Below are 17734 nucleotides of genomic sequence, written 5' to 3' on the forward strand. Positions count from 1 at the left end.
TACAGTGCACGTACAAGCACTGGTAAGACATCCTCCATACAAAGAGGCAGATACTTCTGTTATCAGTGTAAGGTCACCGTACTTCTCATTAGACAGCAGATCAACAAGAAAAAACACTAACTTCAGTACTACAAAGAGATCAGTTTTGATAAGCAACAAAAGCAAGTTCTGATCAAAGCTGACAGGCAGCATCCCTTCTAGGCAGAGCTCTGGTGCAAGCCATCCAAGCCTCCACATGCATAGCAATTTGATTATTTAGCATGTTAACACACACTATGCTCAAAGAATTTACAGTTTCACTATTGTACTTTTTCTCCATAATGCTGCCACTAGAAGTCTAAAATTTATGCAAAGAAAACAGCTACTGGAAAACGTAACAGGCACATGACATTCTACATATAATTAATCACGATATAATTACTATACATATATAAATATATGCATTAAGTATATAATACTACATATTCACAATTTATGTTTTCTTCTCAGATGACACAGTAAAGGACAGATCACATACATCTCTCAGATGGTGTTAAGAGAAACAAGATTGTAGTACAGCATTGTTTTTAAGAGAATGCTGAAAACCCCAGAAGGGACTACACAAATCCATTCAAATTGCAAATCAGAGGTGACACTAAAAAGGCAAATCTCTATCACTTAATTATTAAAGAAATCCAAAAGTCTAGGCGATAAGACTTTCTGAAAACTGGTTTCAGTTAAGTTCACTTGTTTAGTCCCATGTAAGAGAATTTCCCACGTAAAACAAGTAGTTTTATTATTATTAATAGTCTTAAAAAATAAGACTATAAATGGTCTTAATAATATTAATATTAATTATACTAATCTATTTTTAGCATTCTTTCCTATTTTCTTCCTAATTCCACATGCTTTCAACTGAAGACATATTTATTCACCATTGAATAACAGCCTCAATGGCTTTGTAAGCCTCAGTTGAGTACTTAAGCATGAGTGGTAATGTGAATGGCAGTATTGGGCAGGCTTTATAGAATTGCTGTCCTAACAGCCAAGGGACTTACCAAGCCTACTATCTTCTATTAACTAACTGCCCTCTGAATGAGGGAGGAAACTACAATTACTTTAGAAATTCCATATTGCTAGCTTTTTATCTGCCTAATATATGTACAGTTTATAGTGCAATTTTCGTTAGCCAAAAAAAGGTGGGAAAAAAGATAATTTTATAATCCTTCATTTTCTCCTCATTGCATGGTCTTCTTTTTTTAAAATCTGTTATTCTGTATTTCATTACATAACCTGTAAAATTATGATGAACAAACTATTGTCCATGGCAACCTACCCGGATCGGATAAGCTCATGACTGTGCTCCTTTGTACTCCAAGCCTACATTCTGCATGATGCAGCTTTCAATTTGACTACATTATTTCCACAATCATTTTAAGTACAGATACATTATTGCCATTTTGTTCATGTTGCTAAGAAACCAGGCTCATAAATCCTTCTGGTCCTACAGACTTAAACCAGAATCTGTCTGTTTAAGCCGGGCTCCTGATTATGGCAGGGTTCACCAGCTAAAGCACAGAGCTAGGTGTAACGCCTCTGCATTCACATCATGCTCTGGAGGGCCTGCAATGATGACAAGCATGGGATCTTTCAGTTACCGGGATAGTCCTGCCCTTCCTCAGGAGGTGGGACAGGTTCTGTATGGTGAATTCACCTGTACTTAGACTCAACAGAACAAAAATATGTTAATAAAGAGATGATTAAAGGATAAGATCATTTAAATAAGACATATATAATCAGACAAAAGGAATACAGATGAGAAGGATGCTTATAATGATTCAACACAACTATCTAGTACAATGCCAACATCCAATTCCTAAGTGTGGCAACGGGAAAATGCATGAAGGAAGAGACTCTGCATGGAAGACAGACACCTGAATGTTAACGGGAAGGAATGGGTGATAGAAGACTTGAGGCTGAGCTTGAAACCAAACAAAGTAAGAGGAAGTGACAAAAATATAGATTTATGAAGTTTACTATATCTTCGACAGAAATTACTTTCCCTCCTGGTCCCATTTCTGACCACTGCTAAGAGAATGTCAACACTTTTTAATTAACAAAGCAGTTAATGGAGTGAAAGGAAAAAAGCTTTGTATTACTTCAGTGCTTTTATCAGTGCTCACAGTAGGACGTTTTCTTTGCAACTTTTCACCTAGTAAAAAGTTCAGCTCCTATGGCATTTTCTGTTGCTTCTAACACCACCTCTACTTAACAAGGTTTTTTGCCTGTTTTACAGATCTGAAGCTGAATCAAGCAGAAATAAATCTATTTCTAGAAGTAACAATTAAGAGACTGTTAACTTCTGCCCCAAAGAAATAATGAAGACAGTGCGACTTCCAAAGTCCTGCTGCAGCAAGAAAGATCAGATAGCTGCAGAATAGCCATCTTTTCCCTACTTGACAGAAAGATTGTCATTTGCCAGAAGTAACTGCCTTGTATCAGAAGTCATCCCACACAATCTAACAGTTCAGCAAGCACACAGAACAACCTTCAGCCACTTTCAGGTTTAAAGCATCCCTCTGAAGGACAGATTAACCAAAGAGAAACAGCAATTAGTCATGAAAAAGGGTTGGTTCTGTTTATGAAAAAAAACCAAAAAGCCTCAAACCAAAAATCCAATGCCCACAAAACCACAAAAATAAAACCCAGATAATTTCTTAAGCTGAAATTAACATTAACTTACCAATCGATGCATCACCATCCAAGAGATTGTCATCTTCAGAGGTCTGAAAGTCCATAATTACACCTGCTCCATCTAAAAGCTCCTCATCGCTGCTTGCACTAGTTATACTGTTGTAACTGTTTCGATAGTACCCTCTATGAAACAGCTGCTCAGACTCCATTTAGCTGCTTTATAACCTATACAAAGAAAATGAGTTACTTTCTATTTGAATATGCAAAAAAAATACCGAGAAGTTTATATCAAATAAAGCAATTCTATTTCATGCTTTGGGGAAAATATATTAAGGTCACAATACTACAACTTACAAATAAAGTAGCAGTAATACAGAACATTTTATATACAGAACCTTTTACACATTATTGTTTTTTTAATGGAATGATGTCTCCTTACCCCCTTCCTTGCACTCTCCTTATTTCAGTGTTATCATCATGCAAGTATTTCACTTGAAGTAAAGGTGTTTGGAATGTACATGCCCCATGCGTATGAATTTGCATCGTACCATGGAGCTGGTGCAAAATCCAGCCAGTTTTAAGGTTAAAAAATTAGTTTCTTTAGTCATGGTACCTTTGTACTGTGTCTGCTTGGAGTGAAACAGATGGCAGGCTAAAGCCATAGTTCCGTGCAAACAGCTGTTCATTCTTTTGCACAGAAAAGTGAAAATTTAGAAGTGGAAAACATTTCAAAATCTTTGTGTCTACACAAAGCTTTCAAAACCCTTATCTATATGCCTTTTATTTGGTTATTTTATTTTTAAACAAAACGAGGCATTAGCAACACGTGCTTTTGCACATTCAGTATAAAACTAATACATCAAGTTTTCACAGACTCAAGCCAAGTCCTCCTTTGCCTTGTAGAGTTAAATCCACAGAAGTAACTTGGTGATTGGGGTGGGAAGGAGGACAAGACATGATCACATCTCGATTTCATACTCTTCTTTATGCAAAGAAGTTCTGTCTTTATAATTTCTCAAATATCATCACTTCTTATTAACATACAACAGCTCAACATGCATTTTTTCAGTAATAAGAAACGTCTCATTCCCTCCAAGCAAAGAAGATACCTCCCAGTCCATCTCCAAATTTCTTCCTTACAGCCTTTTTCCTCTACCTATCCACAAATTCTGTAACCATTCACCGTAACTGATACAAAGCTATATGCACTGTAAACCTCCAGCCAGCTGGCAGCAATAAAAAGAGGTAACAGAACTTCCAATTCAGACCCCTCTCCGCTACCCAGCTGTTGAGCCTTGTGAAGTATAGCTAAACTCATTGGCCAGTATCAAGAGTTACTAGTAGAGGTCAGACACAGCTCTCCCATACTGGCAAACAGCTCAGCATTCTAAGTTATCTAGAAGAAGCGGTGAAAAATGAAGCAACAAGGTTTGCTGGGTAGCTGCAGAAGGAAGTCTCAGCATTGTGCAGCTGGATGATGACATAAAATTCTGTACAGGTAAATATGAATGTCACATGGTGATGAGGCAGCAGAACCAATCTCACCTTATAAAGCAACAGGCTCTGACCCCATTACTACTGTTCACAAATGTACTAATAAAGTTACAAGAAAGAGCTCAGCCTGCACCAGCAGTCCTCAGATTAATCTGATACAAAAATTATCAGTTAAGAGAGAGAACTTCATTAAACCCCTGTACAAATCCACAGCTCATTCACACCTTAAATATTTTACATAGTGCCAGAAGTTCAAAAGGATTATAGAAGAGCTGAAAAAGGTTACAAAAGAGCACAGTGACAACGGAGTGAAAAATAGCATTCCTTCTACAGGGCAACAAAATGAACCATGGCTCTTCAGTCTGGAAGAGGTGTAATATAGAAGACAATACAATAGATGTCAGCAGAATCACAAGTGGCATGAAGAAGGTGAAGAGCATCAGCTGGTTTTCAGTAGTCCCTACATGTCATAATGAAAGAGGTGAGGTGACAAGCAGAGAATAAAGGGCTGATTCTTCACACAGCATGTATGGAAGTGGTGAATTCTTTGCCACTTTGCAGAAGTATGTGATGGTTCATAAAGCAGCCTAACAAGATCACAGAAGACAAAAAAAAAAATCATGAAAAGCTATTAAAGATGACACCTCTGGTGGAAATGCTGGAGGCTAGGAGTGCATTCTGGAGATGTGCATATGCTTGTTTGGTTCTTAATACTCTTCCCTAGAGATCTGCTATTGGGCAAGACAGATCCCTTCGGCTCTACTCATTCTCATTTCCTTAAAAAAGTATTTTGAATATTTACAATTTAAAACATACTCTCCCTTCAAATACATTTTTTCCATTCATCTTTATGTGAAAAATCTTATCTTCTACCATTTTTCAGACACTGTGGAAAGTTTCTTAACCGACAGCCAAAAAATTTCACACTGCCATATTATGAAGCATATCCTATTTGAAAACACAGTGGCTTGTATCTGGAAACAATGGAAGCATCTCCATTTTTTCCACAAATAGATCAGATCACAATTTTAAATTTATTCAGAAGGTACACCTAAAACTGTTCAACAGGTACTAACTTTTCACTCACACACAGTAATTTTTGGCATTTCCATTTAAACAGTACCTACAAAGAACATGCCCCCAAAAAAGTCAGATCAAAACCAGTCTATTTCATTACTATGCTCACAGAAAATCCTGTTGGTATCACCCTGTCAGTACCAGTTGGGTACTATCATAAACAGAAGCCACACACAGAGCAGAAATGAGAAATTGGGACTTCCTAGAATTGATTCCACTTGCTGCATCATTGGTCACTTTCCTTCACCTGCTTCATGCAACGAAATTATATTCTAGACTCATCTACCAGCTGGCCTCCTGCTTGAGTGAAATCTTTATTACTTTTACATTCATCTGACTTTCTACATTCTAATGAGTTTTACAAGGAGACAGAACACTTTCCTGCCTTGTCCATAGGAACAGCACTAGAAGAAAAAAAGCACAAGACAAAAATTCCCCTGTAACACAATGTTAAGTTTTTGTCTGTTGTGTTCTCCTGTTGTATAACTGACTCTTTTTAGTAGTTCTTTTTCCACTTATTTAGTAATCTTTGCTACAAAGGAGAGAACAATTAAGAAGAAGAAAGATCACCATTCAGTTAGCAATCACAAAAAGTTGTTTCTAAATTTATCAAAACAGAGAGGCAGCAAATCTAGACCTCAAAACAACCGCTACTTTTGCGTCAAGCCCAGGCCTCCAAACTCAAATTCAAACTGCTCCAAAAACTCTTTAAGATCCTTACTGTTAGTGTGCAAAAGTGAGAAGTATCTCTCTTGTAAACCACAGACAGAAACACAACTAGCAAAAGCAATTAACTGAGTGAGGGAATGGACTCTATGGTGTTAACAGATGCAAATTAAGGAAGCATGAGTAGTGAGTTCTCTTTTTAATGATTTCTTCTTAGGTTTGATGCATATTGAGGCATGGCTAAAGTCAGCTTAGTCTTTAGTTGTACCCAGTTTGGAAGCCACATACAGGTTTTTCATCTAATCAAGACATTTTCCTGTAATTTTCTCAGCAGAAATATTTATTACAGTATAAAGGTGGAACACTGTACATGTCTTTTTTTAAAAAAAGATACAATTTTCTTTATATTGAACTGCACAGCTTCAGTTAATCTTACTATAAACCTGCTATTCAGAATAAGAGAAATAACACTCTCTTTGGATGGCTTTTAAATCACTTTAGATAAATGTCAGAACAGTGGATTACAGATATTAAATCTTCCTGTAACTGAGAAAATACTTTCAGACTACAGTGGAAGGGGAAGTTCCATCAATTAGTAACTGACAAACAAAACCAACAGACTCTCTGGAGCCAGACCAAGCACACTGTGAAGAATCCCTGCATCATATCTCCACAAACATGATTCCACATGCCAGCTCCTCTGGCACATACATGCCTGCAGTTACATGATAGGCACGATACTACAGGCCTTCTCTTTTTGTTTTGAAACACTATATGTATCCTGCCGCAGACATTGCCACTGACAGACCTCTCCAGCAGTCAAACAAAAGCTCTAATACCAAAACTATTCATTTTGAGGACCTTAACCAAGATTCCCAAGAACTGTACATCAATTCTCTAAATTTCCAGAGTCAAGCACCCCAACTGCTTTGCATCTGACACTGTGTTACAGATACTGCCTCACAGCAGCATGCAGCAAAAGCAGGAATGCAGGAAACTAAGACCATGAGGACGCTATTAACTGTTCAATAAACTTCACATTGGACTAAAAGTTTACTACTTGAGAGCATGTCAGTTACTAAGTTTTACTAAGTTGTCCACCACTACCTGCAACTTGGGGGGGGGGGGGGGGGTGGGACAGGGACGGGGGGGGGCAGGTAAGGACAGGACAGCTTATGTCAACAAACAACAAGTTTCTTTGTGTGCCTTTAAGAAAAATGTTTGTTTAACAAACTAGGATACGAAGTCAGGGATGCATTATCTTGAGCTGTGTTAAACATTCAAGGTAACTTCCAGGTGTACACTCATGTGACCTCAAAATGCTGTTAGCTGGTAAGACATCTGCCTTGCCTGAGTGAAGAAAATGGAGTGACGTGGACACAGAGAGCAGACACCTCCTCAGAAACAGATTGCTGGCAACAGCAATAAAGAAAAGGAAGAGTAAGGAATATTAGTTTGCTATGGTTACAACAGCCAGAAGAGAACGAGTATCATGCCTGACCCACTCTGGTGCAGATTATCCTTTGTGGATACTAGAAGAGGGCATTCATACAAGAGAGGCTGCAAATGCCTGCAGAGTTGTGAAGAGAGAACTAACCAGCCAACTTGCCATTTTACATCAGATTCATTTCACAGATTCCCTGCCCTATCCAAATGAGTACTAGAAGACAAGTGGGGAAAGAAGGAAGTTACTCAAGAGAAATTGTAAACAGGGAAAAAAAGCTACTGGCTGAATGCTAGCCAAACCTAGTGTCCTGGAAAAGCAAACAAAAAACCCTACACCAGAACCCCCATAAATGCTAGTTACAGTAAATATTTAAGTAATAAGCCTTTTTTTCAACCTAGACTACTGTAAAAATTGAAGAGAGATTGCAAAGGATTAATGTGAACATTAAAGATACTACCTTTAACTTATTTCTATGAAGCATCTTGATCCAGACTCCAGTCCAGAAACCTCAGCAGACTCAAAAATGCTTCAGATTATCTTTGAAAAACAAAACAAAACCAAAAAAAACCCACAGTAATGCACTGTAAGAATAAGCAAAAGAAAAATCTAAGCTATATGCAGGAAGCCTTTGGAACAGGCAAGGAACTTGAGTCAAGTCACATAAACAAGTCTTCTACAAAAAGACTGCAAAGTGAAGAAGTTGCAACTAACCTCTCACACTTCCATCACTAAGGTATTTCCAGGATGTCGTGACCCACCAAAACTCTCCTGCAAACTATGTCAACAGAGAAGCCTCTGGCACTAAAAAAATTAAACAAAAAACCTGAAAACAAGACAAAGCCACCAACAAAAACCACAAAACTAAAGAACAGGCAGCTAAAGCAGCATGTCTTACCTCTTATGACTAGGAACAGGGAAGAAAGTAACCACTATACAGCTATATTGAACTGTGAAAGATCTAATTAAATACAATGCAGGCAGGAACAGCATTGGTAAAGGAGATGAGCACAGAAACAGCTATTTTAGTAGGAGAAAAAGCATATAAGGCTATTGCAGTTTTCTGCACAGTCTAGTACCCCATGCACTTCTCTGCTTTCAAACACCACACATCCTGCTTATCTTTCAAGCTCTCTATATAAAAGGTCATGCAGAGAAGAGTCAGCTGAGCAAACCACTTCCAGTGCTGATAAATTTCTCTGGAGAAGACAGAGTAGGACAGTAAGAAGTCTGATTTACAGGACATTTGTTGTCAGTCAACCTGAGCAATCTGTAAATCTTGGGTACGTGCTCTGTTGTCCCATAAAAAACACATAAAACCACTTTCCTGTATCTCAAAGGGGTGGCAGGAAACAAAGGCATCTTAAATTTGTTATTTCCCCATAGGGGAGGGTGGAATGGAAACTTAAATATACTCTTCCAGATTACAAACCTTCTTCAAATAGTTGGAAGTAAACACACAAAGAACCCACCAACAACAAAAACCAAACTAAAAATAAACAAACTCAAAAAACCTCATAAACCAAACCAATAAAACCTCACAATTACTGATTTTAACAGAAGAGCTCTTCCCTAAGAATCAGTGTAATAGTCAATTTTTCTGTTCAGTACTAACAGCTAAGAGCTAAAAGACAGTCATCTGTTCCCTAACTCACACATACCTTCTTGCAAACCCTACATGAGGACATCTAGTGAGAAGTGCTATGCAGACATAAACCAAAAGCAGATGACATTAAAATTAATAATACAATCTTTACACATAAGAATGTGTTCTACAGTAGAGGAAATGCAGTGATAGCAACAGAAGAGTCATTTGCTAAAAATATTTTTACAAATATTTTTACAAAATTTTTTACAGGATTTAAAACATTTTTAACTAGTGAGAACCTTCCAGACTGATTTTGTTATGCAATAGTCAGGAATTCCATATACATGATATTATTAAAAAAAGTATCCAACTACCACACACTTTAAGAACAGGTAGATGACAGAAACATTCCCCACACTCAAAATCTTCACATATATTCCATACATGGGGGTATGTCAGAATGGCCTACAAGATGGAAGCAGTCCAGAACAGCTTTGAACACTTCATTCCAAACCTCCCATATTATGTTAAAATAATACAGTGTATTTTTTTATTTTTTAAATAAATCTGCCCTTCAAAAAGAATTGAGCTCAGAATCAATCTGACTTTTACAACAGTTTTAAAATAAAGACCATCTTGTGGCCACTCTTTCATCCTCAGTCCCACTAGCATCAAAATTACATTCCCATTTTATGCAGACCCAGCATATCTAGCCTCCATTTATTCATTTTGCCTGTCATGTGAAGAGAGTTAAGCAAGATAAGAACATTACTCATCTTCCAAACTCCAGGCTTGAAGAAGTAGTGAACAAATTGTGAGGAATTTCTCACTGCAATTTTTAGGTCACTAGCAGACTATTTCTTCATAAAAAGGCTCAAAAAAATCTTACACTTGACACCACATACAGAATGGGAAAGGAGTGAAACAGTAGCTTTCCTGAACTTTCTCAAGTCAGCTTAGACCACAAAAAGTCTGAAGGATGCCCAAGAACCCAAACTGTCAAAAATTAGGGAATACATATGCTAACCTTAGAAAAATAAATACACAGAAGATCATTCTCTGTAGCATTCAAAAATCCACCTGAAACTAACTTAACTGATGTAAGGAACAGAACTGCTCCTATGGCAGTTGTTTACTGAGAAAGAATCTTGCTCAATTTTTAGGTGATATTTAGAAAAATAAAGTCACAAAAGAACACTGTCAGCTTAAGCTATTTGAGTTTAAAAAACAAAATAAAACATTTGATTTTACATAGCAGGTACTCCTGGAATAGAAAATAAAGTTTCCAAAAACATACATAGGTAAAGCTTAGTCTACTTCCATTCACAGCTACTTCCAAAATAAAATTAATGTTCATGAAGGAAAGAGACACACTCAAATATTCTTTAAACAAGAAAGAAAGCAAGGACAAACGCAGAAACACACAGACAAAACTACATGAAGAGATAATAATTGTAAAGCACAAAGACAATCTTCACTTTAAAACTATAAGAAAACAGATTCATATCTACTTTCTAGATTCTACTGAATCTTACCATTCTTAGTTATATAAGCTTAACATAACAACAGCCTGAATTTTTTTTTGCTTTTTGTGGTACATACCAATACAGAATATCACCACTAAATCTGATCTTCACAAAAGGAGAATCAATAATAAATAGTCATTTTTATAGCACTCTATCGTCTCAGCTTTACCAAAAAAAACCCAACCTAAGAACTGCCAGCCTAATTACAGGATGAATACTGAACTCATGCTTCTAAGTCATATGACTCCAAACATTAAGGGCATTGACGTTAGTTTGTATAAGGTATTCAAAACTACTTCATCTCCACTTTAAAATGTCTTAACCACCAAGGCCATGGCTACCCATAGTTGTGAGACTGAAGACTTGTAATACCTTACACAAAGATACTAGCCTACCTGATGGAAGGGATTGCTTCTTTCACATTCACCAAGTTACTAACAATTATTTTTTAATTGCTTTTAACCAAAACTGGCTGGATTAGCTGAAAACTCAGATTTAAATTTACTACACTAACCTCATTTATTAATACATTAGAAAAAACTCTGCCATCATAGTTGAAGAGTAGCCTCACACACACACACAGAGTGATAAGCAGCTACATGAAGTGGTAAGGTCTTAAAGGGGATTTTAGTTAACAATTTAAAAAGAAAAAAAAAAAGCTAGGAACATAATCCCTTAGCATGAACCTGAACTAAATATAAAAGCAAATATAACTCAAAACCTTAAGTTTCACAGGCAAGTACTAATCCTTAGCCAAGTCATGGTAAACGACTGTATCCATGGTTGCCACTTTGAAGGAAGGCTAAAATACACACAAGACGTAGTATTTGTTTCTAAACTAATGGGTCAGTACCTATACCTGCAAATATTAGGTCCAGGAAAGAAAAGATGGAGAGTCACCATAGCACAAAAATCTCTGGTGTTCGTTCTGTGATCATTTTCAGATGAGAATAACACTGAAATTCCTTTGAACAACTGAAAGGTAAAATACCAATACTCTTCTTTTGAAGGGCAGGAACTATGACTGTGGGTTCCATTGCAGACAATGTAACTTTTGTCTGTGGAGGCTTTGGCCACAATGCTCATTTTTAGTTCGATGAAATGACACAGCAACAGTGTGCAACCTTCTCTCCAAAATGCTTGAAGGACTTTGCTCCTTTTTAATATGGACTTGTGTTGCAGTTATCTGAGGGTTATACAAACAATGGAGCAGAGCTTTTTCACACCACCAGAATTACAGAAGTCTTGTTACTCATACTACTTTTATCTTTTCAGAGACATGCACTGAACAGTCCTTAGCTATTTGCACTGGTTCTTAAGTTCAGGGTCACACCCGAGTTGAGTATCCTTCAGAAAATTTCATCCAAGTTCAATACATTTGTATCTGAATGATCTGAAGGTACTCAAGGAATGAAAAAGAAACTTTAAAGGCAGTAAGACAGCATCAAGAAAAAAGGCTCTGCAAGCCAAGACAGAGAGCACATGAGAGCACAGACACCAGCAGAAAGAGAAGCACATGAAAAGTATTCATTCTTGATTGCCAAAATTGTAATTCAGGATTGTCAAATTGGAATCTGAAAACGCACCACTATTCCCAGTTTAACTCTAAGCATCTTCTCAATAACAGCAGCTACCATATATTTTTAAAGTCCTTGTATTGAATCCTAATTGCTTTATAAAAAACACACTAAAGCCCCTGACACCAAGAAAAAAAATCCGATAGAGCTCTCCGAAATACAGCACAGGCATGCCACTACTGCTTATGAAATCCTGTGGGGACCCCTGGTGGTTCCTCTTTATTTACTCTCCCCATACTGATTTTCAGACCAAAAAAAGAGAAGAAAATACCAGCTAATGAGGAACTCATTCCCTGGTCATCAAAAAATAAAAAAGGCTGGGAGCTCTTCTTGGTACGTGTAATAAACAGATGCAGAGCTATTCAAACTTCAAGGCTAGAAGCCCTGGCAAAAGGTTTGGGTTTTTTTCTTGCTCTGGATCCTCTCAAGCAGCAGTGTCAAGGCAGCAAGGTGAGGAAGGACTGAAGTGATCTGCATCAACACCCGCATCTGGCTCATGGCTGACCTTCTTGGCTGTACTAGACAGAAGTCACCTTGTTTTTGTAAATACAGTAGCCAACCATTCTGGTCCTTTTCAATTCTGGTCCTCTTCAAAGGATTAAATAAATAAATATATCTATTAAGAAAGACTTGTGAACCTCTGATGTTAATAAAGAAGATTGTTAACGGCTTGTTTGTGTTTTTTAACAAAAACATGTTTGCTAACCAAAGGAAATTTGGTAATTTTCTTTTTTCTTTTTTTTTTTTTAAAAAAGGTATTGAAACCCTAGATGCACAAACACCACCAGAAGTGAAATGTTCATGGAATCAAGTGCGTTAGCAGTTCTGAATGCACAGCAAGTTCTCCTCACTTGAATATTCTTCCCTCCAGCTGTAAAACCTGTTTGGCTGGTTGGCAAGTGCAACTTCTAAAATTATGTGTACTATGTCAGGGTCTACAAATGGTAGACAAGTTTCTGGTAGGAGGGTCTGGAGGGCAGTTATTACTGTTAAATAGTGTTATCAAGCTGAAAGCAAGAATCGAGATGGGTATTTGATGAGGAATAAAGAAATTGGCTCCATGGGACATTATTAATTTTGAAAATTAGAGAAAAAAGATTCAGCAATAGACTTCTAGCTAACAGAGTACACAAGGTCAGTTACCTTTAATGTGTTACATAATGAGGTTAGGTCAGTTACCACAAGCATGAAGTTATCAGGTTGATAAATCGAATTTATTAAAAAATAATCCATACTCTACCTATCCAAAAAGCGAAAAGGTTTTTTTTTTACTGTGGTAATAATGTGAATACTCAGTGCACAGGTTGTTATGTCTCCTCAAGTGTTCTGCAGTCTTACATGCTTTGTTGCCTAAGTTAAGAGACTATTCCCATTGGCACAAAACAGAAGAAAACTGGTAAGCCTGTAAGACCAATAGTGATTTTAAGTGTTTACTCATTCTTGAGTGCTCCATATGAGAATAAAAGTTTTCTGCAAGACAAGCAGCAAAAAGTCAAATAATAATTAAAAAACAACCTTCTATTTTCTTTCCCAGAGATAGCCCTTTCCGACATTTGTAGACTCACTTTTCAGAAACTGAAAATAAGCATGTTCAGAAGCATATGGAGAAACATGCTTTTCTTTTTTCCCCAAACACATCCATGAGACACATCAATAACAAAAACCTCAGGGAAAAAGCTGCAGTAGATCAAGAACTTCAGATATAATATAAAAACCCCCAAAAATCTGGCACAGAACACAAATTTGGAGATAGGAGTGGAAGGAACGCAAACACAAACTTATCTTTCATTAAAAAAAAAAAAAGTACTTCAATTTTAACTGTCGGGATGTCAAAATATTGTCACCTCAGTAGCTCTATCTGTTATTTAAACAAATTACTGAAGTGAAATTACATTTTTACTCTTTCTATTAGGAAAGATTTCTTCATTATACTGTATTGCAGTACAAACAAGCAAAATGCACATTTGAATACTTCCTCTTTCATTAACTTCTTAGAGAAATTTATCAAAATATACCAAAAATAAGAAAAAAAAATAACAGCAAGGGTTATTTTTACCAAAGGGTCTGTGCTTTAGGGCTGAACTTAATTCACTTTTTAATTTACTATTCCTCCTTAGCCTTCCAGAGTAAGTCTACTCCTGTAACTAGAAAACCCAAACAAAATGCTTAACAAACAAAAAACTCTAATGTCTAGAAAGTTCAAGGGGCTAGACGCTCTGCAAGTCATTAAAAATAACCACCAGTACCCACTATGAAGTTACAAATTCTCTTCTTGCCATTCTTTCAGGAATACCTATTCAAGATCACTTACTACATAATACAAGTAAGGACACTTCAGATGTAAACAGATTTACAACTATTTTAACAGTTTTGTCTAGAATCCTTTCTATTATGCATGAAGCCCAGAAACTTTGTCAACTCTCTTCCCTCTGATTATGACAGATATTATCAGATCATTAAGTGTGACCATTATCTCAACATTTTATGTTTTTCAGTTTCTCTCTTTTTAGAGCAGAGCACTTGCCCCAACAAATATAATTTTTTACAGTCTGTTTACAACCTTCTTATCAGAATCAAATTAAATGAGCACTGGTTTATCTAAACATTATTCTCTCAGATTACTTTTTAAAAGCTTCCAAAATGCAAAAGCAAGTTTCAAGTTAAACAGCTACTAAAATTTATAACTGTCAACTTTCCAACATTCTGAGCATCTTCAGTTTGCAGAGCCTGGCGTGTAAAAAGATGGCCTGACACCTGAACAGCTTCAGGAAATCAGGCAACACAGAACCTGCACTTTCACATTATGACATAAGGGAAAGCCTGACACAGGGAGCACAGAATTGTGAAATTGCTCTTGGAGCACGCAGGTGTAAAATCAAAATCTTAGTTTCGGGAAAATTAGCAGGGAGGGTGTGTAAGTGCTTTCACGCACATGATCGCTACTGCTGCCGACTGTTTTCAGAGATACTGGGTTACTGCTGCTGCCAAGGAGGTGCCAAAGCAAGAAATTTAGGAATGTGCAACCTAGTGTCTGAGAATGAGGAAATTAACACTTCAAAGAACTCAAACTAGCACTATTCTTTCTGGCACAAATGTCTTCAACAGTAGAGCTATTCCATTTTTTTATTGTGACCAAGTTAAAAAATATCCCTACTGCTGAATTATTGTAAGGCTTTACACTGAAAACTTGATCTGCACAGTAATACTTATCCACGTGCACATGAAGTCACTTAAATAAGGGGAGGGAAAAATATCTGAATGTTCCTAGAATGCCTTTTGGCAATGGTTGTGAATCTGGAACAGTTGTCCCAGCTTTAGTGCTTGCGTTCCAAGAATGCAACTCTGCTGTTCAAATAGCAAAGTAAGACACGCACTCACAAAGCACCCAAAGCAAAGGGGGGGGGGGGGGGGGGGAGAGCCAAAGCGTATATTCAGTGAATGACAGAACATACACCATGCAGTTAGACTCCGCTGTTCATAGAAGCCAGCACACAGTGGGTTCTCACTTGCAGGTTACTGAAACATCAGTTTGCGACAAACATCAGGTGTGGAAGAAGGCACAAGAGGAAATACAAGAAGAGGGCACAAGAGGAAATACAAACACAAAAGAAAAACGCAGGAAAATTCATAAAGTGGCTCAGAGCATTGCAGTCATGAAGAACAAAGATCAACAGCTTCAAGTGTTTTTTCCCCATGGAGTATTTCAATAGGCTGCTTTTTATTACAAGTCAATATTAAGTGAAAGAGGACATTTACCCCAGGATTACATTAACTTGCAAGTATGCACCACAGAGAGAACGATGGTATTGTAAACCACTCACCGAGAAGATGTTGTAAAGATTTGGGCAAAGACAGCCTTGGGAATCATGGAAGAAGGAAAATATATTTCTAGAAATACTGAAACACACATTGTGCATGACATCTACTATTGTCAGACAAAGAATTTTTAGGACTCAGATACCAATACTAAACAGAAGCAAACAAAAAACAAGCTCCATTTTTCTGGGCACTATATACTTTTTATTTTCACAGGCACTGTGAGCAGATGGAAAGTCGTATTATTTTAAGCTGTAAGTTTCAACCTAATTGCAGTTTTCCCAGAGCAGAACCACTTCCCATTTTGACAACTCAGAATACAGAGCAGCAAGTTGCACCTGCTTGCCAACCAACAAGACATTAAATTTACATCAGTTAGCCAGTGAAAGACTTATCTTAGCAAAAATGAGTGACAATTGGAGAGCTCTAGGGCCTTATTTTACCTCACAAAGGTATGTTTCCCATAACACACAAATGATATTTTTATTTTTACATTACAGTATATTGAAGTTTCCTTAAATAAACAGTATCGATAACTATCTGCTTTCAAAACTATCACACCAGCACGTCCTTCATTCAAATAGCTGTTTTTGCAAAGAAGCATCAATGTTGCCAAGGGATAACAGAACATAAAACCCTTCACAGTTCCACCAAGAAGCAAGGCGTCCAAAAGCAAAAAGCACCAATACTTCTGATACTTAATCATGAACTTCATTTCTTTCACAAACTCTATACCAGGAACCTCAGAGGTCCCACAACGTCAAAAGATTGTCCTAAAACCCAAATGATTAGCATTTCAGGAAATCTTTCAAAAAATATTTTTAAGTGGCTATTCTAACACAGTTTAGCACCAGAAACATTTTTAATTTGGTTTTAAGGCCTTGTTTTACTTGGTTGAGCACTTTAAAGTGTGACACAGCAAATTTACTATTCAACACTGAACACATCTATTTTGCTACCAGCACACCATTTCCCACTGTCACACTTGCAGCTGTTCATTTCGGGTGAGAACCGATACATACTTGCTTTACAGTCAGCTCCACGGTTCTGGATAGGGAAAGGAAAGGATTTTAGATAAGCAGGGAAAACAACGCGAAAGAACGCCACCGCTCTACAGTCTTAACCTCGCTGACGAGCACCTTCCTCACGGAAGGGGCTCCAAGAGCCCGCTGCCTCACGCTCCCGTGCAGCTGCCGCCTCACGAACCGAGCGGCCAGCCCAAGGCGACCAGCGCTTCCCCCCTGCTGCCGTGCGGCGGCTGCGAGTCTCCCCCGGCCCTGCCGTGGGCGGGAGCGCTACCACACAGCACCCACAGCCGGTGACAAGAGGTGACAGGCCGTGCAGGCCGCGGGGCGCTCCCCCTCACGCCGGCCCGCCCGGTCCGGGGGAGGCCGGCCCACAAGCCGAGGTATTCGTGAGGGAAGCACCTTGCCGGCCCCTTCCCTCCCGCCGGCCGCAGGGCGAGGGGGGCTCGCTGAGAAAGCCGTGCGGCGGCGGCTGCCCCCTCCTCTCCTCTCCTCCCCCCGCCCCGCCGCGGGCGGGCTGGAACCCCTACCCGGGCCCCGCTCGCGCCCAGGGCGGCGGAGCAGCGCCGAGCGGCCCGCTCGCGGCGCCTCCTGTCACGTCGCAGTGCCGCGGTGGCCGTCCCGCGCCGCGGCCCTCCGCCGAGCGGAGCGAAGGGAAGAGAAGGGAGGCGAGCCGAGCCCCGCCCCTACCTGTCCGGGTGGCGCCGCCTGCTGCTCCCCGCGGAGGCGCTGGGTCATCCTCCTGCAGCGGCGGGGCGGGGTCGCGGAGACGCCGCGGACACCGTCTCGGCCCCCGGCCCAACGGTCGCTCTGGCAGCTAGCCCCGCCCCCGCGGCCTGGGGGCGGGG

General features: G+C 38.8%; 1 protein-coding gene across 4 annotated transcripts in view; it reads right to left on the minus strand.

Moving 5' to 3' along the window:
* Positions 1–17734, minus strand: part of CLCN3 (chloride voltage-gated channel 3) — a 70841-nt gene extending 53107 nt beyond the window's left edge. For 2 of the 4 annotated variants that reach the window (XM_055795037.1, XM_055795035.1), the window contains exons 1-2: positions 17577–17733; positions 2723–2898 (exon numbers count right to left, since the gene is read on the minus strand). In XM_055795037.1, coding sequence (XP_055651012.1) covers positions 2723–2882 — 160 coding nt within the window. In that variant the 5' untranslated portion in view covers positions 2883–2898; positions 17577–17733. Of the gene's footprint in view, positions 1–2722; positions 2899–16883; positions 16909–17576 lie in introns of all 4 variants that reach the window. The other 2 variants (XM_055795036.1, XM_055795038.1) reach the window with 2 other exon arrangements.

The sequence above is a fragment of the Falco peregrinus genome, chromosome 2 (genome assembly GCF_023634155.1).
Source record: "Falco peregrinus isolate bFalPer1 chromosome 2, bFalPer1.pri, whole genome shotgun sequence".
NCBI lineage: Eukaryota > Metazoa > Chordata > Aves > Falconiformes > Falconidae > Falco > Falco peregrinus.